Genomic DNA, 26,642 nt, shown 5'->3' with positions numbered 1-26,642 from the left:
GTTGTTAACTGCACCCCAAAAAGGATTTTGTTCACTCCACCCCAAAAAGATTGTGTTCACTGCACCCCACAAAGATTGTGTTCACTGCACCCCAAAAAGGATTTTGTTCACTGCACACCAAAAAGATTGTGTTCACTGCACCCCACAAAGATTGTGTTCACTGCACCCCACAAAGGATTTTGTTCACTGCACCCCAAAAAGATTGTGTTCACTGCACCCCACAAAGGATTTTGTTCACTGCACCCCAAAAAGATTGTGTTCACTGTACCCCCCAAAGATTGTGTTCACTGCACCCCACAAAGATTCTGTTCACTGTACCCCACAAAGATTGTGTTCACTGCACCCTAAAAGGATTTTGTTCACTGCACCCCAAAAAGGATGTTGTTCACTGCACCCCAAAAAAGATTTTGTTCACTGCACCCCAAAGAGGATGTTGTTCACTGCACCCCAAAAAGGATTTTGTTCACTGCACCCCAAAAAGATTGTGTTCACTGCACCCCACAAAGATTGTGTTCACTGCACCCCACAAAGGAGTTTGTTCACTGCACCCCAAAAAGATTGTGTTCACTGCACCCCAAAAAGGATTTTGTTCACTGCACCCCAAAAAGGATGTTGTTAACTGCACCCCAAAAAGGATTTTGTTCACTCCACCCCAAAAAGATTGTGTTCACTGCACCCCACAAAGATTGTGTTCACTGCACCCCAAAAAGGATTTTGTTCACTGCACACCAAAAAGATTGTGTTCACTGCACCCCACAAAGATTGTGTTCACTGCACCCCACAAAGGATTTTGTTCACTGCACCCCAAAAAGATTGTGTTCACTGCACCCCACAAAGGATTTTGTTCACTGCACCCCAAAAAGATTGTGTTCACTGTACCCCCCAAAGATTGTGTTCACTGCACCCCACAAAGATTCTGTTCACTGTACCCCACAAAGATTGTGTTCACTGCACCCTAAAAGGATTTTGTTCACTGCACCCCAAAAAGGATGTTGTTCACTGCACCCCAAAAAAGATTTTGTTCACTGCACCCCAAAGAGGATGTTGTTCACTGCACCCCAAAAAGGATTTTGTTCACTGCACCCCAAAAAGATTGTGTTCACTGCACCCCACAAAGATTGTGTTCACTGCACCCCACAAAGGATTTTGTTCACTGCACCCCAAAAAGATTGTGTTCACTGCACCCCAAAAAGGATTTTGTTCACTGCACCCCAACAAGATTGTGTTCACTGCACCCCACAAAGATTGTGTTCACTGCACCCCACAAAGGATTTTGTTCACTGCACCCCACAAAGATTGTGTTCACTGCACCCCAAAAAGGATTTTGTTCACTGCACCCCAAAAAGATTGTGTTCACTGCACCCCACAAAGATTGTGTTCACTGCACCCCACAAAGGATTTTGTTCACTGCACCCCAAAAAGATTGTGTTCACTGCACCCCACAAAGATTGTGTTCACTGCACCCCACAAAGGATTTTGTTCACTGCACCCCACAAAGATTGTGTTCACTGCACCCCAAAAAGGATTTTGTTCACTGCACCCCAAAAAGATTGTGTTCACTGCACCCCAAAAAGATTGTGTTCACTGCAGCTCACACACAGAAAAATGGATGTGGATCACTGACACCTGCCTATCTCCTATCCCACACCACACAGCAATATCGATTGTAGTTTGTAGAACACAGTTTCCCTAAAATTCAGCAGCAGCAGCCTCTCCCTAACAGGATTGAGAAGAGATCGTAGATCAGGATTGAGTGCAGAGTCACCCCACCCCCCACACAGCAATATCGATTGTAGTTTGCAGAAGACACTGACCCTATAATTCAGCAGACTCTATCCCTAAAATGCCTACAACTCGCCCTGCCTAAACACTCCGACCTGTCCCTCAATTCTATCCGGACACAAATGTTTTTTTCCTGCCTGTCTTTCCCTAATCAGCAGCCAGCACGTTGATGTGTGCTCTGTCCCTGATCTAAGCAGCAGAATGAAGACGCTGCGGCTGCCTCGAACTTATAAAGACTTGGTCACATGCTTCAGACGGCCAATCACAGCTACTGAGACATTTGCAGGCATGGCTGGAATGGCTTAAGGCACACCAGTTAAACGATTGTTGATTGGCTGTTAAAAGCCCGCCATGAAAAGAGCGCCAAAGCATGCAAAACCCGGAAACAAAACGACCGAACACGGATTTTTACCCGAACATACAGTAAAGTGTCCGTGTCCGTGTTCGGGTACAAAAAATCCAATTATTCCGTACGAACACGAATAATACAGTCCGTGTTCGCTCAACACTAATGCTATGTCCACAGCACCACCCTGGTCTAAAACATTGGTAATATGGTCTAAAAGTTCAATCATATTAGTTTGACAAGATCTGCCCTCAATAAAGCCATGGAACTTTGGGTCCACTCTCTCTATTTGTCCTGTTTACCATTATCATTGAAAGTAAAAGTAAAAGAAAATCCCCAGAAATGTATTAGAGTGGAAATCTTTCAATGGGGACCTTGGAGACCCCAAGAGATTTCCCTTGATTTTCCGGGATTTCCTCTCACTTGCTGTTTGGCTAGGGGACAGTGAAGGGAAATCTCCCCAATGGGTCACAGATGGCAAAAAAATAAACAAACGGGTTATAACCCTCCCTTGCTCTGTCCAAAATTGTAAAAAAAGTTTTGCCAATTGTCCTACTTTAACTAGATTACATATTAGTGCATCACAAACAATTTTTATTTACTTCCTGTCAACATGTACTTGCTGCAACGTTAGCTACACAACATTGCACCAGACTGGTTTCCTGATGGTAACAGTGGTGAACAGTATTTGAGCAATATAAATAAATAAAAGTTCAATATAGAAATAAGTCCAAAGGAGTTTCTAAAGAACTCTTAGTAGCGCAGTAAAAGGATAATAAACCTTATATGAAAAAAGTGCAAAGAAGTGCTTCAAACATCCATTGATGAATGATATGTAAACATATCCAAACAGTCTCTAATTGTCCATAAAATGTGAGGGATCCTTAAAGGGTGCTGATATAGGACCACCTTAAGGTAACACCACCACCAGTGCTGGGATATGGCTAGAAAACTCACTCACCAGAACACAATGCCTGACCACTCTCATGGACTAGGCAAAGACAGCATAGGTTTAAATGAGGGTAAAACCAACTCTCTCCTGGCAATCCTGGTTCTTGTACGGATAACTCCTCTCATTGGCAATATATGGATAAAGAGATAAAAAGCACTCCCATAGCGTGATATCGTTTATAACAATTTATTGAAATAACCATAAACCATCACACTCACATAAGCGTAGATCAAAATAGGCAGAAAACAAATGGTTCCAGAGTCTGGTATGCTGTATCGCTATCCGAAAACTCCTTCACCCTCAGTGTACAATTGTTCAGACTGAACAATTGTACACTGAGGGTGAAGGAGTTTTCGGATAGCGATACAGCATACCAGACTCTGGAACCATTTGTTTTCTGCCTATTTTGATCTACGCTTATGTGAGTGTGATGGTTTATGGTTATTTCAATAAATTGTTATAAACGATATCACGCTATGGGAGTGCTTTTTATCTCTTTATCCATATATTGCCAATGAGAGGAGTTATCCGTACAAGAACCAGGATTGCCAGGAGAGAGTTGGTTTTACCCTCATTTAAACCTATGCTGTCTTTGCCTAGTCCATGAGAGTGGTCAGGCATTGTGTTCTGGTGAGTGAGTTTTCTAGCCATATCCCAGCACTGGTGGTGGTGTTACCTTAAGGTGGTCCTATATCAGCACCCTTTAAGGATCCCTCACATTTTATGGACAATTAGAGACTGTTTGGATATGTTTACATATCATTCATCAATGGATGTTTGAAGCACTTCTTTGCACTTTTTTCATATAAGGTTTATTATCCTTTTACTGCGCTACTAAGAGTTCTTTAGAAACTCCTTTGGACTTATTTCTATATTGAACTTTTATTTATTTATATTTTACACTTGAAGTAGCAGCAACTCTGTTTTATTGTATTTTTACATCCGATCAGCGCAGAGGATCACATTCACCGATTTTAGAGGTTTTATTTTGTGGTATTTATTGAAGTATTTGAGCAATGTCTGCCAGCACAGCTGCTTGTAGTCTCTACAAGGGGTGCATGTGACAGAGAGACAACACAGGAGCCCAACTGGAATACAGTTGTCACGACATAACAGGAAGTGCCTAAACAAGGATATTCATGGAAGGATCACCAGGGATTTATTTAATGAATGCTGAATTTGAAATGAAAACAACTTTTTTTTTTTTTTTGAAAAATTATTTTTATTCAGTTTAAAAAAGAACATCAAACAGTAACAAACGGTTACAGAAAAACAGAGTAGACAAGAAAAACAAAAGAGTCCACCCAAGCCCTCCACATGACGCAGGGCCAGTGTCTAACTTGACCGATAAAGAGCATACATCTAACCCACCGTATCTGAGGATTCAACCCACGCCCTCCAAACCTTCTCAAACTTCTTGGGGCAACCCCTAGACACGTAGGTCGCCTTATAAAACGGCAAAACAGCATTAACTAAGCCCTTCCAAAATAAAAGCGAAGGAGGGGCCACCTTTTTCCAATGCAGTAGGATCGCCTTTTTTGCATAAAATAGGAGAATAACAAGTAACGTCCTATGTGCCACCGAGGGAACTACCTCCTCCACCAGACCCAAGAGACCCTTGGGGCTAGCGGAATCGGAGTCAGCAACACTTCCGTAAGACAGGCAGTCACGGCACTCCAGAACATCTGGATCTGGTTACATTCCCAAAAAATGTGAGTCGCGTCCGCCGGGGAAGCGGAGCAGCGCCAGCACTCAGCCGACGAGGTCCGGTATATTCTGGCCAAGCAAGCTGGAGTGTAATATATCCTATGAAGACATTTAAACTGTATAAGTCTATCCCTAGCGGACACCAGATATTTGAAGGGTTCAGTCCATACCTCCTCCCAGTCATCGCCCTGAAGGTCAGGCACCTCAACTGTCCATTTCTCTCTACATCTAACAATGCTAGGAGGCGTCAATCTAAACATGTCCTTATACACAGTCGAAAGGGTCTTAAGCGTGGTGTCACAGGTCAACACACATTCCAAATCTGAGGGAAACGGTTCCACCTGGGAGGTGGTAAATTGGCTTTGGAAGATGTGACGCAGTTGGAGATAATGAAAAAGATAACTACTGGGCAGGTCATGTTTTTCCCGTAAACGGTCAAACGGAAGGAGGGCCCCTGCTACGGTAATGTCCCCCAAGGTTTTCACCCCCTTCACTGCCCACACCACTGGGTCTGGCCCTCTCTGTTTTGGGTCTGTGCAGGCGGTGCATGCATGCACATGACGTCAGTACGTGCTGTGACATCACGTGCCATGCCTCTGTGCACGGGGCCACAAATCTCCTCAATTTCCTTGCCCCGGGCTCCCCCTCTCCTGGAATGATAGCACTGGGGCCTGAGGACAGTGGTCAGCATGGCTGCTGATGTCAAGCCGTAACTCGCGAGTATTTATTTTTAAAGGGGAAAATAAGCCGCTCTTTACCAGTTTTCAGACCGCTGATTGCCGCTGACGAGACCCGCCGCCTCTCTCCTTCTCTCGCCTCTCCTCCTACCCTCCCAACTGACGTCAGTGGAGAATCCTCAGCCCTGCCCGCTGCAGGCAGCTGTCAGACATGGAGAGGAGGGAGCTGGCGGGTCACGTGAGCGGCGATCGGCGCTCTGAAAACTGGTAAAGAACAGTCTTTTTTTAAAAACACAGACACAGGGGCACGGGCACACAGGATTATTAAACAGATCAGACAGGGTAGTATAAAGTGGCTTAACAACCACTTTAAAGGTTGAAATTCCGAGGTGGCACTTGCCCACCCATGCGGACGCCCATGGCTAGTCGGTTGCTATGAGCAAGGAGATATTTTCCAGTTAGAACTTTTTTCAAAAACAAAGTGTATATCTTGATTTTTTACTGTAGCAAAAGTAATTTGGCAATGTGATCCATGTTTCTCAGCCAGGGTGCTGTGGCATCCTGGGTAGCCGTTTTGGTTCTCTCAGGGTGCTATGAGCAATTTGCCCTGGATCAGCGTTGTGAGTTACCAATGCCGTGGGCAGCACGGCCACCGCCACCATAAAAACCAATAATACTCTAGGGCAGTATGCTGCTATGGTGTTAGCAGCCAGCACCATGGTATCTCATGAGACTGATCAGGACAAGGTGGCATCCAGGACCACCCCAACATTCAGGAGAGGATGGAAGTCTGGCTATTTCAGACCTGCTCCACCTCATAACCTCTGCCGCACTGCTGGAGTCAAAAGGTACAGCTCTGTCGGTTAAGAGGTTCAATTTGTGTAAAAATATATATTTACTCATAAGTCAGATGTAAAATACCATTCAACGCTAGAAGGAATTAAAAACAGTGACCCCCCCCCCTTCCTTATACAGCTTGAACAGGCAACACCTGATACTGCACATTGTCCACCCTCTTCTAGGGAACATTGTACCTTCCAAAGCAGAGGAAGTCATATACAGTATATACCAGGGCTTTTTTTCATCGGGGATGCAGGGGAACTGAATGTATATAGTGGCAAGGGGTATCTATTTTTGTTGGGGGGGTCTATTGTTGCTGGGAGTATCATGTTGCTAGTGGGTCAACTGTTGCTGAGCGGGATCTACTGTTGAGGGAGGTGTCTATTGTTGCTGGCTGCTGGAGGGTTTATTAAAGCTGACTACTGGGAATCTATTGTTGCTAGGGGATCTATTGTTGAGATAGGGGTCTATTGTTGCTGGTGGGGTCTATTACTGCCAGGGTGGATCTTTTGTTGCGAAACAGTGTATTGTTGCAAGCAGTCTATTGTTGCTGGGATGAGAACATCATCTTTGATGAAACGCGTCAGGTCACGGCGTGCTGACGTCACCCATACGCTACAGTCCTACGAAGGAACGGGCGAGCAGAGCCGTCCGGCCGGCGGCTCCCTACATCTCTCCGTTTGGCTTTTTTGATCTACATGTTTGTAAGTGTTTGCCCTTTATTTTAATAAATTGTTTGTGGGTTTTACACTATGGTCTACCTCTCTTTCAATTCACGGCCATCACCATCTGTATGCTGAGCCTGTATCAGTGTTCCCATTGGAGGCGCCTGGTTTGGAATATCTAGACACCAGCATTTGGAGTTTTGCTCGCAGCGGAAGTGCTTAGGCAAATCAGGACCTTTTTCTGCCTTTATCATTTTGGAGCTGGTAAGGGCATATGTTTGTCAGCCCTCTTCGGTGACACGATTGGGATCTAAGTGCTCTATTTACTTTCCTTTTGGTAAGCTGCAGTCCTATTGGGGGAGGTCCTCTACACTATTTGTTTCTGCAATATTTTTCTATTACTCTGGTAAGGAGTATATTCACAGGATTGGAGGTGTCTATGTTCTTTACTATCACTACTACAGCACCTTTCTGATATTCCCATCACTTGGGGTGTTACATCTATTTGTTTGTGGTTTTACGCTATGGCGTTTTTTATTTCATTTCACATGATCACTCAACACTGAGGAGATCCATTCAACATACGAAGTCCGTCTGAGATCTGGTTCCTGTGGATCACTTGGAATCTTTGGGCCTATTTATCATTAGCCTTTGGTAAGCGGTACCTGTACAGGAAATTTCGTCAGACGTGCTGTTTGCCTTTATATGGACTTTATCTCTGGACTTTTTTACATATCATATATGTTTTCACTATATAGCGCAACTTATATTTATACATTGTTTCTAAGGTGATAGTCACACTTGAAGTTGCTGCTTACAATCTATTTGGTTTAGCGCAGTTGTTTACTTTTTCTGTTTACGGGATCTGTTAATGTTTGGAGTGTCTATTATTGCGGGGGGATCTATTCTTTCTTTGGGGGGGCTACTGTTGCTGGCTGCATGGGATCCATTGTCCTGCTTTTCTTATTATAATTACCAAATTTCATAGAGATAACTTAGCACCACAAAATTATACTTGGCTCTGTTTTCTCTTAAAGAGGAGGTACTGGGAGGTGGGTAGGGGTCGGAAAAAAGGAACAGTGCTTGGAGGTGGGTAGGGACGGAGGCAAGGGGAGTGGGATGGGAGAGGGGTGTTCTTGGACCCATTCTCTGAGGGGTAAAAAAAAAGCCCTAGTTTATACAGTATACAGATGAAACAATACAAAATACAAAATGATCACCACTGAAAATGCACCAAGAAGGTCAGCATGGCAATGGTTTATCACATGGGTTGCAATCTAACATCTGCTGTCACTCCATGACTTCAAGCCCCATTAGAAGCAATGTTCTGTTGTGTTGACCTTTCCACTATATCCCACACCCCAATTATTCCTTACATTTGCCTCTCGTCCAGGTTCCAGACAGTCCTGTAAAGTCAGTTTGTCTCTTTCCATAGAGACCAGTTGCCTGCAGAGACAGGGAATAAGAGTGAAAAACAAGCTATGGCAGTTCTATGGCACTTCCAGATCAAAGGAGGAATTTTTTTTATCTTTCACAGTCAACTTTTACTTTACCCTGTGCATGGGAGATATTGTAGGGAATTCATAAATGGTTTCGTAGACACCCATTAGAATTATATCAGGGCACAGCACTAAAAGTGTCAATGCTTGTGCCCAATCCATAAATCAGTCAGACAGGTACATGAATTTGTCATGCGTTCACCCTGCTCACTCCCGCCCTCTCCTGCCCATCACACTGACAGGCACAAGGCCGAGGAGTTTTATAGTAGGGGTAGGCGGAGCCTGCTGGGGGAACTGAAGTTTCCCATCAGGTCGACTTTACTTTTGATTGGCGGCACACAGGAGTGGGCGAATTTATAGCCACTTTTCAGTCCACTGCTGTCCACCCCCTCAGCGACAAGCAATTTCCAAGATATGGGCATTGCCCATTTTGGGTAATGTGGGCATTGCCCATATTTGGGTGAAGACATCAGCTGTATCAAGGCCCTTCTGCTTACATTTTGCTTTCGGGGATTCTCCCAGCAGACACCTAAATGAGGCCAGGGATGCACCCCATGTGCAGGAAGATGTCACATACATGACATCTACTCAGCACAGGCACAACCCACTCTCAGTAGTAGTGTACCTTCTGTACATAAGAGTTGATCTTAATTACCACCAGTTTCCTAATCTCAAAACTGGAGGTAATAGTTTAATAGTTTGTTGCTGTTGTAGCAGCAGTAGCGGTAATAAGAACTACCTGAATTTGCTGAACATGTCCGTAATGATTAAGCCCTAGGGTGAAACATGTTGGGGGTATGGCTTGGATGAATCGAGCTGAGGCTGCTTTTACCTGCTAACCGCTGGGTTCTGAGCTATCTCTTCCTACTTCTACAACATTATTTGGGTCTGAACTAACCTTGCCCCAGTCTGCACCCTCACAAGTAAGCATAGCAACAGTCCATAAAATGTATCACTTTAAGACTTGGCTCAGACAATGAACAGTCCAGAGGTTTTGAATTTTTGTGTTTTATTTTAGAACTTGGATGGGAGAAGGGATAAGTGGGATACTCCAACTTGAACTATGCACAATTTCTGAGGACACTAACAGTAATGTGTGCGGCAAGGCCGCTGCTTCACCTTGCCACTGAAGTGAAGTAGAAAATAGGTTCCTGACTGAATTTTTCTTCAGGGTCCTGACTTGGCACCCCCTTTCTCACTTCCTATGCATGCTAGCCCCTTGTCCACTGACTCTCCACTGAAGTGGTCCCCTTCCTGGGCAGACACCTGGCAAGCTTCCCGGTACTCACGAACACTGTTTTTCCCTGGGTTGCTCTGCCTGCAGCTCCACTTGTCAGTATCCTGGACCTCCTGGCTCAGCATCACACACTTGTTCCACTAGGCCGACTGCCTGTGACCACCTTCATTGCTGACAGGAGGAGAGACAAATCATCACCCTCCTCCTGGGACCTGGCTTCCCACCCAAAGACGCCCTGTCACATGTGTCACTGGCTTTTATGACCAATCCCAGAATGCACCATTGTTGTGCCAACCCACTGGAACAGCCATAAAAGCATGTGTGTCACTTGCTGGGTTTCCTCCACTGTCCAATAGGCTCCCCTATTGGATACAGTAGGGACACTCCCTCAGCCCAGATGAATCACACATGGACACATGCAACAGGTATAACTAACAGATCAGGCTCTCCTGATAAGCAGGCAGAGCAAAACTATGCTTGTTCCTAGCACCTATCTAGGAGGGTGATACATGACTATTAAACATCTACCGTCCCATTTTCAAATTGTGAGCGATGCATGTTCATTTGCCTGTTTACATATTGCACTTTCCCTATCTGGATTCTACATGCATGTTTCTTCACCTATATGGGTTTCCTCAACAAGGCGCCCAAGTCTTATACAGGAAACAAATCCCTACAAGAGTCCACTTATATTGTATATGTGTGTGTAAAGCTGGCCAGGGATGGGTTATAGTTTTTTGTTCAGCCAACGGCCTGAAGGAAAGAAAAATGAAGAGATTCCTCCATCCACACAAGCGAGGTGTATGGAGCAATCCCTCCATGCAAGAAAATTGTATTTGGACAGCGAGACTCTCTGCTGTCAGACTATACTAATTTAGCAGCGGTAGCTGACTGTCTGACCGATAAAAGCTTTTCCAGCATTCCCATTTGACAGACGTTGATCTAACGATCGACTTCTGTTGATCAGGAATGGCCACACATGGATCGAAATTCAGCAAGTTCCTTTTGAACCAGCCGAATTTTCGATCCACCAGCTTTAGCCTCAAATCAAGGCCACTCCTTTCATTTCTGGGATCACATATAAAAACATTAACAGCAAGAAATATGTGTGTATGTACAGCATGACACAATTTAGGATTAATGTAGATGAGGGAAATATAATAATATAAAATAAAGGAGAGTCAGATTTTTCTTGTCTGATCATCCTCTGATAAATAACATCCTCTCCTCTTTCACGATGCCTCCTCCCCCAGGAATATAAATATGAAAAAGATCACTGCAAAGTCACATTTCATGTCTGTAAATAAGGCTTTTCCATTTTCAGAAAGGCTTTTTCACAGTAAGAGCTGTGAAAATAGCCTCCCACAAGATCTAGTACTGGCCAGCTCAGTAGATTGTTTTACAAAAGAGCTGGATGCACTCCTAAATGCACATAATTTAACTGGATATTAACATTTAGAGGTAATAACACCAGGGGTAGCTGATCCAGAGAATATCCAATTGCTTCTTTGATTTTTTTCTCCCACTGAAGCAAAAGGGATCATGCTATATTTGGGTTTTTTACCTTCCTCTGGATCAATCCTGGGTATAGGATTGTCAATATGGAGGATTCCCATTTGTCTTTTTCTATCTATATAACTAGATGGGCTTGTGCCTTTTCAACATTACTAACTACAGTATGTAACTGTGTGCCAGCACTAGTGACCTGATCCAAGATCTAAGTTCAGGTTGCAGCGACCGATGATGCTCAGTTTGGTTTGATGGGGAAATTGTATATTTTATATTTTCTTATTGTTGTTGGCTCATATTGTGGCTCATTATTGAATTCTAAGCCTCTGCATCTTGGTTAAGGGGCCATAAAGGCCATACAGGTCATACTAGGCCAAAGTCTTGCAAAGTTGCGGCAACCAGAAGCTTTTTAGAAGCTTTCGTGATATCTCCACTATCCAGCCCGGCTTCCCGTTTACCTCCTCGGCGTCACTTCCGGTGACGTCATCCATGCGCCATTTCCGGTCCTCACGGAGGACTCGGCTACAGAGATCGCATCGGCTCCGGTTCAGTGTAGCGGCCGCACACAGGACCGTGTGAGCCTCTATCATTGGATGCTGAGACATATCATCAGGGAGTACCTTTTCTTCATCTTGGGTTACCCGATGCCATTGGATTCCCCTAATTACCACCAGGGATCCCCACAGCACCCCAAGGAGACTCGGAGGCTTCAGGGACTGGTTTGGAAGAGTATTTATTTATTTTAATCTGTTCTATGTTCATTAAACCTTTAAGGCTTACTTTGAGACTATTTTTGGGTCATCATTCATACTTGATTAACCATATGTGCACACAAGAGCGCCATCCTTCTTTTTTGTTTCAAGGCCAAAGTCTGCTTACTCATACCAAAGGAATGTGGGATTGTAAACTGAACACGTCCTTGAGGGGTCATTTTGTTGCTTATTAAAGGGGAGTTGGCTTGGGGTTGTCTATTCCTTACACACAAGTTTAAATACTACAGTTATCACTTGGAACATTTAGTCGCACTCAAAACTGCCATCAGGCACGTGTCTGAACCTGGTCAACGTCCAGGCCATCATGGGCGGGACCCTGTGGCAAAACAGCATTTTTAGTTAAGTATTCTTGTCATATTTTGCTTTATCTGGATATGTCACTACTCAAAGTCTTTATTGAAAAAATAAACATTTTTTACAAGGAACGTGAGTGCTTGTAGAATAAAACAAAATACAATGACAGCATAGCTTCGGTATGCAGCCATACATATACACAGGGCTTTTTTTCAGCGGGAGATGCTACCTGATGGGGGATCTTTTGTTCACTGGTGGGGATCTATTGTTGCTGGAGTGGGTGCATGTTGCTGGGCGGACAGTTTTTGCTGGGAGGAATCCATTATTGAGGGAAAGGTCTATTGCCTCTGGTTGATGAAGGGCTTATTGATGCTGGCTGTTGAGAGAACTGTTGTTGGTGCTGAGGGGCTATTGTTGTTGGGGGGTTCTGTTGTTGTGTTGGGGGGTCTATTGTTGCTGGGATGGGGGTCTATCAAGTTATTTAGTAGCAAAAAATGATACTTGGTTCTGTATTCTCTAAAAGGAGCGGTAGAGGGAAGCGGGTAGGGTATGGAACCAAGGGATCGTTTTCAGAGGTAGGGGGCAGAGACAAGGGGTGACTCAGAAAGGAGGAGTTCCTGCACCTATTCTCTGAGAAAAAAAGCCCTGCATATACAGCAACAAGAGTGGCAGGGTACAGTGCAATTACAGGCGGGGAAGGCTAAGGGAGACAGTCCCAGTCCCTATAGGGTAGGGGCAAGACGCCCAACATGCTTGCACTGAGCCGTGGATACCACTGCTACAGGGTAGCATCGTCAGAAATACCATAGAAGAAAGACAATGTGGTGAATTAAATTGCAGGTCTAGATACACGTCTCCGGGGCTTAGACCCATCTATCCCAGATTTTGTTATACTTGGATGGACAGCCACGGTGAGCATATATCAGCTTCTTATAGGGTAAGGTATTATTGACTTCCCTGAGCCAGTCATGGAAAGACGGCGGGGGGTGGCACGCATCCATTGTCGTGCGACGCACTTCCTAGCGAGAAATAAAGTCTCATGCAGAAACTGGGTGGTAAATTTGTCCGTACTTACATCTGGAAAAATTCAGAGTAAGCAGGGCTTAGGGGCCAGCGTTAGAGGAGAGCCCATGGTGTCATGTAGAAACCCCACCACCTGCTTCCAGAAGCCTTGCAGTAAAGGACAGCTCCAAAGAAGGTGGTAGAATGTACCTGGCTCTCTCCCACACACGGGGCATATACCTGAGGCGTCACAATGATATTTAGCCATCATGATAGGCGTCAAGTAGGCCCTGTGGAGCACAAACAGCTGGGTGTAAGCGATCCGACAACTTCGGGAATACCAATTTGCAATTGTCAAGGGCATCCTCCCACTCCTCATCCTCCACAGGTCTCACATCCCCCTCCCACTTCGTTTTGATGGCATCAGCTAGTACCGTAGAGGTGTGTAGAAGGAACGCATTGTAAAGGTGTGAAATGAGCTGCTTAGATTCAGACCCATATGTCACTACTTTTAATAAATGTTATACTTATAAGTATGTCCCTTTGCACATATCCAATACAACCCCAAAAAAGTAAACTATCACGTGACCATGATACAACATGGTTGGACCAGTAATAAAAAATGTAAACTCATGCACAGCCATGACTAAGGCACTTCAGATGTGCTCTTGGACCCAAACCTCCAGCCCTGATCCAACCCCCCTTATTGCTACCCCCATTATCTATAAAAATTGGCAAACACAATTCTTGCAGTAAAATATTGGCCGTAATGGCCGTTTATTAAAAACCAAAACAAATTATACCAAACATTCCTTAAATCCGGAAACAAATAATACAGTGACAAGAAAAACTGAGGTTGCCGATCTTTGGAGGCACCAATTATCAATCATCTGCTTAACTATTTTCTTGGTCCCCAGCCGCACCCTCCGGCTCGGGGACGACCTCGATATTCAGCAGATACCACCATTTTTACCTTCCAGTTAAAACCGCCATTAACTGGCATTCCAGAGGTGACTCCATACCTTAGATGGGTCCCTAAACTGATAAAATAGCATGTTATTTTACCCACCTCAAAAGACCCCACCCGCCATGCACAGGTCCATGTTGATGTCAATAACTACCCGATAAAGGGAGGGAGGGCGGGGATGTTCTTGCTTCCTTGGCCACGCTTGAAATGGCGGCCAGGTAAAGGTGGTCCTTACCTGACCTCCCAGTAGTCCCACCCCCTGTAATGAGACCCCCTATCTGCTGGGGGATGGGTCTGGCATGAAAAAACCGGACATTGCCCTGCCTAAACCAGCTCCCCCTGACTGCCCAGTCATGCAGCCCTGCGCTTTATGTTATTTTGCTACGGGCTGTTCTTTCTTTAAAGAGCTTTGTGGATTATCTACTGCCTCAATTGCTGCAACTTCTTTGGAAAGTTTATGCTGAATTGTATTCATTCAGCTGCTGTTGGAATATCACCCACCTGTCCATACCCGGCAGGTTTCCCCAATAGTAGCGTGGTCTGCGGGCAGCTGAGACTTTGCTGGCATCAATCAGAACTGGCTTGGTCTGCAAGGAAAAGAAGAGATCAGAAAGGAACTTCAAGCTAATGCAAAGGCAAAATTGAGTTATATAACCGTGTACTGGACACCTTTGCTAGCAATGCATCTGCGCCCTCCACTTCTTCCTGCTAACAATATCTCTTATGCAGAAGCAGAACAAGGAAAACGATATTGCATTATTTGTTCTCCTGACTGCCAAAAGGTGCATGGGATCCTAAGGTGGATATTGGATCCAAGAGGGCTGAGGGCTTTTGGTAGGAATACCAAGGCAGGGTGCTGTGATGTTTTCAAGAAGCTATGTACGGCATTCTGCTGGCCCCTCCCACCAGCTATGACCTGCCTGCATTGTATAGAGAGGCACAGAGACCTTATGATGACATCACTGGATCTAAAATAAGGTATGTAATGAAAACAGAAAGATTAAAAGATAAAAATTGAATTAGAGGGATAATGGGGGGCAAGGAAGAAAAACTATAAGTAGATCAAACTTCAGTTTTAATAACATTTGAGCTAATTGATTAATATGAAATAGTGATTATTAGCATTTTGATTAATAGAGAGACAAGGGGCTAAGTACAGTAGAGGTCTTTGGTACTATCATTGAAAAATCTTAATTTTCATTGCCTGTAAGAGTGAATTTTCACACCGTGGTCATTTTTTATTGCTGTCCATACCCCCATCCATCTGTCCTGGTGAACATTTTTAGCAGAGCTGAATATGAGAGAAGATCCAAGATTTTGAGATATCACTGTAACAGGAATAGAGAGGAAATCTTCCATTGGGGACACCAGTTCCATTGGCAACTATCTATGCACTACCATGTGTTGTGGTGCACTACATTGCCAGATTTTTTTGTATCTTTAGTTATTTCTAAACATATAATTAAAGCGGAGTTCCACCTAAAACCAAAATAAATATATAAAAATACCCCCGGGACAGTCAGGGCTAGTGCATTCGACAATGGATAGCCTCTGAACTGTCCCGGGTTGCACTTACCTGCAAGAAGAAATACTTACCTTGAAAATGTATTGTCCAGTGCTGCCATCTCAGGTGTGGGCAGCTTGAAGCCAGCGCGATCCTCTTCTGCATCCTCTTCGGTCCTCTTCGGTCCCACGATGCACTGCACCGGCCCCGCCGTCTCTTCCGGGGCCGCAGCGTCATCCCTGCACAGCTTCTGGGCATGCCCAGAATCTGTTTAGCAAGGTATGACAGCGCCTGCGCTGGAACTGACGTCAGGGCCGGTGCAGGCGCATTGATTCCTGGGAGCGATGACTTTAAGCTCCCAGGAATCATTGCAAGTCAGGAAGTGATGACTCAACGTGGCCACCCTGGGAGGAAGAGGAAGTAAGGTAAGTATACTATCTTCTAAAACAAGGTAAGTAAAGAAAAAAAAAATTGCGATTATCCATTTGTTTTTCAGGTGACCCGGAGCAAGAAGATGGGCGGAAGTTTCATTTTAGGGTGGAACTCCACTTTAAGCAAAATATAACAAAAATACAATCCTAATCCTACATAAATACTGTATCTTACCAGCACATACAAAAAAGCCCATTTATTTGAATCTTAATGCACGAAAAACCATGCACTAACACAACGCACCAGAACGGCAAGGTGCGAATAGGCTCTTAACGTTTACTCATTAGTTCATATATCTTAAGATAACATATAATAAAAATCCACATTTCCTTATACTGTTGTGTTTAGTAATCAGATTTTTTTTTTCCACATATACCTTTCTCTCCCCAACATACTGTATATCATTTTGAATTCTTATCTGAGCTTTACATTTTCCCAATATCCAATAGAGACAGAAGGCGAAGAAAATCTGTTCTGTCCCACCACGCTTTCTGTCCTAGGATGGCTACGTTCACCTACTGTACTGTACCCATGGAGGAACTGAGATGACATCTTAGAACAGGAAGTATATTCAAACTACAGAACAACTCCCGGTCTTCTCATCCCCATAACATTGGGGGGAGGGGGGGTTGGCAATATAAATATCTCCCCTGATATCGTTACTCGAGATAATGGTGCAGAGTGCACAGGACAGCACCGGGTTTCTGGCAGGATCAACAGGTATTTTCTTTAGACTTATCAAACAGATATAACAAAACTCTTTCAATGGTCTCCTTAATGGACCAAAGAAAGAAGGTAACGGCACCAGAAAGCATAAGACCAATGGTCCCACCTTACCTCCAAGTGATGGGTGATGGCTCTGCTGAACTGCCTGTCCATGGACACAACATTCTCAAAGAGCCAGAAGAAGGCTCGGTCGTCTCCTGGCTTTGGCCTTACTTTGTGCAGAAGACGAGGAAAATCAAAAAACAGCTGTCCGCTTCCCCCTGTTCATTGATAAAATGTACAAAATGTGATGGATCAGGGTAGTCTATGACCAATAGACTTAAAGAGGTGACCACTGCTAACCTTCGTATGAAAGTGCAAGTTTTTCTGGGTATCTCTGGCTTTAGGATTGTGGAGTCACCCATTTAGGATGAGCATGCAGTAAGTATAACTCAAAGCACCGAAGCCTTTGGTTCCTTAAGACAGCCAGGTAGCCAGTCGTTTCAAAAGAAAAGGTTGGCAATGGCAGTCCACCTGCTTCTCTGTGTATAAATTGTACATTTTTTTTTTGTCTAAGCTTACATTTTTATATAGCATTTGCTGGGCCTTCTACATTTCCCAGGTTATATTTTATTCCCACCCTGCTCCAGGAAACAAAATCAAGTTGAGCTGAAAACTGCTCAGCCATTGCCAGGAAGCTTTGTATTTTCTGAATGAATACAAAGCTTTCTCTGATTGGCTGAATTGGAAAGGCAGGTGAAAATCCCTGCCTCACTGCAAGAACACAGAGCTGTATACTGTATGTAGCCAATGCTACACACTGATAAGGATCACTAACATCTCTTGCTAGACCTCTGACACACTACACATAGCATAGTAGTAAAAATATATAATAAATCAGCAAAGGGGGTGAAATATAACCAAACCGCTCCCCATACCAGCCAAAAATTATTTATAAAATAATGTTTTTTGGAAAAAAAATAATAATAAAACAATGTTCACAAATGTTTGGGAAACAAAGTCACATTATTCTGTATGGAATGTAAAGAGAGAGGGAACAGAACTGGAAAATAAAGATGGGGGACAACTGTGCTGGTACCACCACCAGTTCAGTGTACAGAGATATTTATGCCTTGAAATGGATTAGGTGGAACAGTCCAGAAGGATTTGAATGCAGGGTTTGAAATTGGATTTTATGCAGACATATACTCTTTACGCAAAAAATGAAAGTCACCAGCCGGTTAAAACTGCTTGTCCTTTCCTCCCAGCGCTTATGAAAAAACAGTGCAAAGAATCAATCACATGTAATTAAACATTCATCCCATGCATATAAATTGTTCCAGGCAATGATAGCAGCTGCTATATCAAATCTAAAATTATATTATCATGTCTCCATCATCCATAAAATTATAAACAATGTCCGCATTAGCAGCACTTATTGTAGGAGAAAGTAACTCTCCTGTGCCTTAAACAGTCCTTTTAAAATTCCCAGGGGGTGTCAGTGGGGATAAAATCTCAAGCGTGAAGTCCAACTGCACGACCACTGGCCCATCACCACACCGCGTGAGACCTCTCTCTTAAGCCTCGTAAACACGCAACGATTATCGGCCGACCGATCGTCCGACTTTTGTCCAGAGTGTTGTTGTGTTGGTTGGAATGTGCCTAGACTGCACACGAATTTTCTCAGCCAACAAAATTCTACTTCAGAAGTGGATGTGTTGGTTTGTTTTCTTTGTGTTCTTTCTTCTCTGAGTATGCCCAGTCTTGCTCATCAGATTTTTCCCTGTCTAAATCTGTACTGACTGCACGAAAATCGGTCGTTGTGTTGACGGCCAACAAAAATTTTATAGCCTGCACACCAGATTTTTTTCGGCCAAAAAGTCAGAGTTGGTTGTCGGAAGCATCATACTAACAAGCCGAAAAATTCCCTGCCAATTTTCAACGCGTGTGTACGGGGCATTAGGGATTGACCACTCACCAGAGTTGACATAAAAACGGGCTTAGGTAATCATCCAGAAGGACAAGCAGCCTCATCTCCGCCAGCACGCTTCTCCACCTCAGATATCACCAAGATCTAATCAGCTAACCCTTAATGGATCATCCACAGGATCATGCAGGCTCCTTCATCAGCACTCCTCTCCTCTCTCCTCTCCTCTCTAGATAAGTTTGCATACATTCCACGTGCCCCTTCCTCTGATCTCTCTGTCAATATTGATGGAATTACTATCAGCCCATCCCCGCATGCCAAGGTCCTAGGTGTTGTCCTAGATTCTGAACTCTCCTTCAAGGCCCACATCCAATCACTGTCCAAATCTTGCCGCCTTAACCTCCGCAACATCTCCAAAATACGCCCCTTTCTAACCAGTGACTAAACAAAGCTCCTAGTTCACCCCATGGTCATCTCACGCCTTGACTACTGCAATTTCCTTGGCTTACCTCTACACAGGCTATCCCCCCTTCAATCCATCATGAATGCTGCCGCCAGACTCATCCACCTTACCAATCGCTCAGTGTCCGCCGCTCCTCTCTGTCAAGCCCTCCACTGGCTTCCGCTCACCCAACTAATCAAATTCAAAATACTAACAACATCTTACAAAGCTATCCACAATTTAGCCCCCAGCTACATCACTAGCCTAGTCTCAAAATACCAACCCAATCGCTCTCTTCGTTCCTCTCAAAACGTCCCGCTCTCTAGCTCCCTCATCACCTCCTCCCATACTCCAGGACTTTTCCAGAGCCTCTCCAATCCTGTGGAACTCCTAACCCTTATCTGTCCGATTATCTCCTACTCTATTAGCTTTTAGGTGATCTCTGAAAACCCTCCTCTTCAGAGAAGCCTATCCTACCCACACCTAACAAATATACCTCCATTTTCTCCATCAGCTCATCCCCCACGGTTATTGCCTTTTGTTTCACTTGACCTTCCCTTCTAGATTGTAAGCTCTAACGAGCAGGGCCCTCTGATTCCTCCTGTTTTGAATTGTATTGTAACTGTGTTGTCTTCCCTCACATTGTAAAGCGCTGCGCAAACTGTTGGCGCTATATAAATCCTATATAATAATAAGAAGAAGAAGAAGAAATGAATGACTCATTGCGTAATCCAGTCTATTTATTGTTAAAAATTCCCAAAACACACTAAACAAACCCCCTGTAAAATGCGCTTACACAAAAGTCAGATGATAAAGCATGAATTGCCACAGATAGTGCCACAGATAGTGCGTATCGATCTCACCGCTGCTGCTGCTTACAACCAGTACTCTCTGCTTGCTGCTCGCGGATATACCAGGAGACACGCACAATCAGTCGTACTCGTTGTAATCAGTGGCAGCGGTGAGATCGATACGCACTATCTGTGGCACTATCTGTGGCAATTCATGCTTTATCATCTGACTTTTGTGTAAGCGCATTTTCCAGGGGGTTCGTTTAGTGTGTTTTGGGAACATTTAACAATAAATAGACTGGATTACACTATGAGTCATTGATTTCTTATATGGAAACTTATCTGGAGAGGAGAGGAGTGCTGGTGAAGGAGCCTGCATGATCCTGTGTGGGTGATCCATTAACCACTTGCCGACCAGTCACGTTGACTGTACTGCGGCAAAGTGGCTCGTTCCCGTCCAGCAACGTAGACCTACGTCGCTGGACTCCTCCCCTTGTGGGCGGCGCGTGCGCGCCGCCGGAAGCTCGCTCCCGCTGTATTCAGTCACAGCAGGAGTCGGGCCAGGGGAGGAGCGGCGGTGATCACCGCCGCTCTTCCCCGATCGTCGGGGAATCGAGTCTGGAGATCCGCCCGCTTGTGTAAACAAAGCGGGCGGATCTCCTAAGTGACAGGCAGGGTCAGATTGCAGGGTTCAGCATAGCTGAACCTGCGATCTGTCCCTGTGTCACTCAGTCACCTCCCCCCACACACGTTAGTAAGCACCAGGCATACATTAACCCCTCCCTCTCCAACCCCTCCCTCCCAATAAAATTAACACCTTCCCTGCCAGTGTCATTTTTACAGTAACAGTGCATATGTATAGCACTGATTACTGTAGTAATGTCACTGGTACCCCCAAAAGTGTCAAAAATGTCAGTCAAGGGTCCGATCTGTCTGCCGCAATGTCGCAGTCCCGCAAAAAAAATCGCAGATCGCCGCCTTTACTCGTTAAAAAAAAAAACAACAAAAATGACAGAAATCTTTCCCTTAGATAGTAAACGCAATAACTTTTGCGCAAACCAATCAAAATACGCTTATTGTGATTTTTTTTTACCAAATATAGGTAGCAGAAAACAAATTGGCCAAAAATTTTAAAAAATTTTGATTTTTACATTTTTGGGGGGGGGGGGGGGAATTTCATATATAAAAAATGTGAAAAATTTTGTTATTTTTTCAAAATTTACGCTCTTTTTTTGTTTATAGCGTAAAAAGTAAAAATCGCACAGGTGATCAAATACCACCAAAATAAACCTCTGTTTGTGGGAAAAAAAGGACGTAAATTTTGTTTGGGTACAGCGTCGCACGACCACGCAATTGTCAGTTAAAGTTGCACAGTGCCGAATCGCAAAAAGTGGCCTGGACGTAAGACAGCAAAATCCTCCGGTGGTAAAGTGGTTAAGGGTTGGCTGATTAGATCTTGGTAATATCTGAGGTGGAGAAGCATGCTGGCGGAGATGAGGCTGCTTGTCCTTCTGGATGATTACCAAAGCCCCTTTTGATGTGATCTCTGGTGAGTGTTCAATCTGTAAGGGAGAGGTCTCATGCTGTGTGGTGATGGGCCAGTGATCATGCGGTTGGACTTCACCTTTTGAGGGTTTATCTCCACTGACACCCCCTGGGAATTTTAAAAGTAAAAGGACTGTTTAAGGCAAAGGAGAGTTACTTTCTCCCACAATTAGCACTGCTAATGCAGACATTGTTTATAATTGTATGGCTGATGGAGGCATGATAATATATATATATATATATATATATATATATATATATATATATATATATACTGTATATATATCAAACAAGACTGAGATCAGTAAGCATAGCCCAAATGTATCTCAATCACCCTGCGCTCAGGAAATAGTATAAAATCAAAACAGGAAAGTCCAACACATAAGCAGCGCTGAAACGATGGTATAAACCCACACAGGAATATACACAGGTAAGTCCACAAAAGTCCAAAGGGTGGGAGGGCCAAGCACCCCAAAGTGAAGTTGAGAACACAAAGCTTTCACCACACCACATGACCCCCCTTAGGTAGTGCTCACTCACCAAATGTATGATAATATGTGCCTTTGGAATGAATCCTTGCTCAGGATGGATCTCTGCCAGGAATGCGTGCTCAAACCTCCACTGGAAATGTTGTCTCCAGACTCCGGCTTATATGCATAAATAAACCTTAACCAGTGGCTGCATAGACTTCCAACAAGGACATGAGGGAGCATATAAAATAGAGAGGGCTCATAGGGCAGTAGTCCAAAAAACTTTATTGGCACAAAACCCCCAAACCCCTTCCCTATACACTCACACAATTCAAATCAAAAAGCACAAAACGATGTATTGCAGGCAAAATCAGACGGCAGCTGGGCCGCCGAGAATCTCACCGTCCCTCACTCGTCAGCGTCCGTAGGATCTCGGAGCCGTTCGTTTCAGCCGCTCTGCGTCTGGTTGCCGGGGTGACCGCGTGCTCACGCTCTGACGTGTTTCGTCATCAAACTGACTTCAACAGAGGGCGTGGGCACACGACCTGGACACCACTACTTATCTCCCTCCTCTCCAGCCGCTTAACCCTTACCACCAACTTCTTACAATGCAATGACAGCTGGCCAGGGGAAGCAGACATGGTTCACCGGAGATCACCGATATGTTACATCAATCACTTAACAGTAAATGTTTATGAATACATGCGCATCATTATTAGGGGACCCCAGTGAGACCGACGATCTTCCTCCTTACAATGGCCATAATTTATATGCTCCCTCATGTCCTTGTTGGAAGTGTATGCGGCCACTGGTTAAGGTTTATTTATGCATATAAGCCGGAGTCTGGACACAACAGTTCCAGTGGAGGTCTGAGCACGCATTCCTGGCGGAGATCCATCCTGAGCAAGGATTCATTCCAAAGGCACATATTATCATACATTTGGTGAGTGAGCACTACCTAAGGGGGGTCACGTGGTGCGGTGAAAGCTTTGTGTTCTGTGATTGACAGCCTCGGCTCTGTTCCTGTGTGCTTGTGTGAAGGGGGTGTGTCGCTTCCCTCCAATCAGTTCCCATAGCTCTCCTCACTGAGTTCTGCAGAGTATAACTTCAGATCCCTGCCTCCTGCTTTCTGAAATCTCAAACAAGCTGTGTAAATTCTGCCTTTCACAGAAGAGGGGGCTGCAGATAAACAGGTACAACTTATATAGAAAGCTTTGTTTCATCTCTGTGGATCACCTGAGGCTAGTCATTTCACTGGGTAAGGGTTTTGCAAGCATTTTAAATACATAGTTAATAATCAACGGGTGCTATAAAACGAATAATAAAGGAATTTTAAAACAGCATTTACTGGTATACCATAAAGGCCTTTACGATATGGGTTAACCAAAGCAAGATCATTACACGGACTTCCTCCAAGTACTAAGTCGAAGGGTCCCCAGGCTTCAATCTGCAAAGAAAAGTCACAGTATCAAAAAATGATATACTAAAGGAACATTAAAGGGGTTGTAAACCCACGTTTTAAAAACAATTAAAATAACAAACATGCCTATACTTACCTGCTCTGTGCAATCATTTTGCACAGATCAGCCCCGATCCTCCTCTGGGCTGCCCTGCAAGCGCTCCAGGCCCCTCCTCTTCATTGGCTGCACAAAGAAAAGCCGATTTCCCTGGGGGCACCAGTGCGGGCTCGCCAATTGCTCCTGCTGCTAGCATTCTGTCCAATGAGGAGAGAGACAGGGTCTGGAGCGGCTGAGCTCCTACACACAGCTGGATCAGATTGGGCTCAGGTAAGAAAAAGGGAAGGTCTGGGGGGAGTTGCAGCACAGAGGGTTTTTTGAGGCTTTACAATCACTTTAACACTAAACTATGGATGCTTTATGTTAATAAAAAGTCTTAAAAATACTTTTTGCAGATGTTTTATGATCTTGAGTCATGGGGGTCCGCAGGTAGGGGCAAGGGGGGGCAAAAGCCCCCCCCCCCCCCCCTGGAATCTCAACTTCCCCTTTCAAGTGATTTTTAAGCCACTTTATACCATCCTGTCTGGTCTGTTTAATAATCCTGTGTGTCTGTGTATGTGTTTTAAAAAAATAAGTAGTTCTTTACCAGTTTTCAGAGGGCCGAGCACCACTCATGTGACCCATCAGCTTCTCTCTTCTGCCTGCAGCGGGCAGGGCCCAGGATTCCTCACTGATGTCAGTCGGGAGGGGAGGGGGAGGGGATGGGGAGAGGAGGAGAGAGGCGGCGGGTCACGTAAGCGGCGAGTGGCGCTCTGAAAACTTGTAAAGTATGTCTTATTTTTTATAAAACACAGACACAGGGGCACACAGGATTATTAAACAGACTGTAGACAGGATATGAAACTTTAAATGAAACTACAGCAGCAGTAGCACTGACACAGGAGCAGACAGGCAGGGAGGGAGGGGGGAGAGAGGACAGAGGAGGACAGGAGGCACATAAACTGACCACAGTGTCAGGGCTCAGCAGCCATGATATACCGTGGTCAGGTTACAGAGGGGAGGATATTGCCAGGCAGGATCAGAAAGGTATTTTAGGTGATAGAAGGGGCCAAATTACACAGCAAAGCACTGTGCTGTATAACATGCTTTAAGGGAACAGGATCAATTTTTTAAAACATTTTTTAGGTTAACAAATGCTTTAAAAATAAATGCTGCTGTTTGCTCTTTAAAAATAAATACTTAAAATAAGTATAATGACTAAGCCCTTCCCCTTCAGTACATTGTTGAAAAGGGGCGGAGCGTGGGTGACCTTAAAACGATGCCCCCCCCCCCCCCTGAAAAAAGTTCTGCAGACGCCCATGTCTGCAGACTACTCTAACTCCTGTCTGCTCTCTGAATTACTCAAGGTTTTACTAAACCCAGGACCCTGCATTCACTATATCTGGTCCCCCACAGTACACACAACATGGAAATCCAAATATAAACTGCTAAATATCTTTTCTCATTAGCAGTATATAGCAGTCTTGTGACTTCTATCAGTTCTTAGTAAAGCTAGTAGGAGGAGTTTTAATTCTCCCCTGACCCTCTGTCTGGACAGTGCTGATTGGCCCTGTGCTGATCAAATGCACCCTCCCAAGAAAAAAAGAAAAACACTCTAGTAATAAACACCAAACTGAGCATGTGCAGCCTGACTCCTAATGCTCTGTTCTATTATGAGATGGGTTGGAGTCAGTTAAAGAAGAGGAGGATCAGAGAGACAGGATCAAACAGCGTTTATACACAATGCAGAGGATTAACCCCTTAGGTTCCACAGTGAGTTTAACAAGCATGCTTTACTGCATATACAGACTGATTTTACTGATGTGGGTTTGGTAACATTTTAAGAGTACCACATTGATGACACCCAGTTTCAGCTATCCCCCTTTTGTAAACTTACTTACACACCTCCTTCTCCAGCTCATCAGTGTACAGAGTAGCCACAACTATTGCCCACTGATTTTATCTTTCAACCAGCATGTGGCAGCAAAATACAGAAACATATTTTAGGCACATAAAATGATTTGGGGTACAAATACACAATATCCTTACATATTGGTCTGACGATGTTCTTTAGCAGGAAACTATAAGGATACTGAGTCAATTTTATAATGTACAGTATATTTTTACATTTACAAGTTTATAAAAGGAATAGTGTTATTATAATGTTCTATTAATAACCACTTGGCGACCGCCCGGGGGAGATATACTGCGGCAGGCTGGCTCGGCTGCTCGAACCGCTGTACCTGTACTGCGGGAGCGCTCCTGGGGACAGCGGGGATGCCAAGCCTCCTAAGCCTCGTTTGAGCCTGACTGCCTTCACCGTCCTTGCCCCTCCTCTACGCGCGTCGACACAGGGTCCTGTGTCTTCCTCAGGAGGATTTCTGTACTAGCACCATGATACCAGTTTTGCAAGGTATTCTAGGTTTTTGAAAGAGAGCACTAGTTTCTACATTTATGACTCTTTTCTAATATGAAATCCATATAGAATTATATGAGCAGGGTAGGGAAAGGAAGGAGTCACTTCTCTGACTCGTTTTAGCTGTGTGTGTGTAATTTGTCCTTCAGCTATATACAGTATGTAAAAAATGGTAAAAAATACTGCGCTACCCTAATATGAGTGAAACTGCATATATGTATCAACTTAGCAGTGAAAGTGCACGTGCAAACGTGTAAACAATACTGCTGTGCTATATAGCCTTAATTGCTGATATAAAGTAATAAAACCATCTATAATAAAACACTGTGATATAAACAATAAATAAATTGCCACTAAAGTGCACGTGCGAATGTGTAAACAATAATGATATACCTATAAAGTGCTTAAGGCTAGATCAATTGTAATAACAAAACATGATACAGCAAAAAATATCCAGTGAAGAAAGTAGTCCGTGAAGTGAACACAAAGAAAAAAGTGCAAGGACGTGCTCAACAAGTCTCTTAGTGTGAAGTTGGGATCGTGCGTGCCAGTGATCCTTGAGTTCTATCACTCTGTGCCAAAAGGTAAGGTAGCACACTTACCAGAAGGTGTGGATTCCTTTCATGTCATGTCATGCATAAAGACTTTTAAGGCCTCCTCCGTT

General features: G+C 44.2%; 1 protein-coding gene across 1 annotated transcript in view; it reads right to left on the bottom strand.

The window, feature by feature from the left end:
- The window catches only part of LOC309550365 (DNA (cytosine-5)-methyltransferase 3A-like), a gene marked incomplete at its 5' end in the record, with an annotated part of 96,203 nt that overhangs the window by 30,218 nt on the left and 39,343 nt on the right, over window positions 1-26,642 (bottom strand). Inside the window, 4 exons of the mRNA XM_082250761.1 lie at window positions 8,346-8,415; window positions 14,752-14,837; window positions 17,024-17,172; window positions 23,423-23,513. Of these exons, the coding sequence (XP_082106887.1) occupies window positions 8,346-8,415; window positions 14,752-14,837; window positions 17,024-17,172; window positions 23,423-23,513 (396 nt within the window). The remainder of the gene's footprint in view (window positions 1-8,345; window positions 8,416-14,751; window positions 14,838-17,023; window positions 17,173-23,422; window positions 23,514-26,642) is intronic.

The sequence above is a fragment of the Pelophylax lessonae genome (assembly GCF_965119305.1).
Source record: "Pelophylax lessonae genome assembly, chromosome: 3".
NCBI lineage: Eukaryota > Metazoa > Chordata > Amphibia > Anura > Ranidae > Pelophylax > Pelophylax lessonae.
Note: the sequence above shows the minus strand (reverse complement) of the source record. Positions and strands in the feature narration are given on the sequence as shown.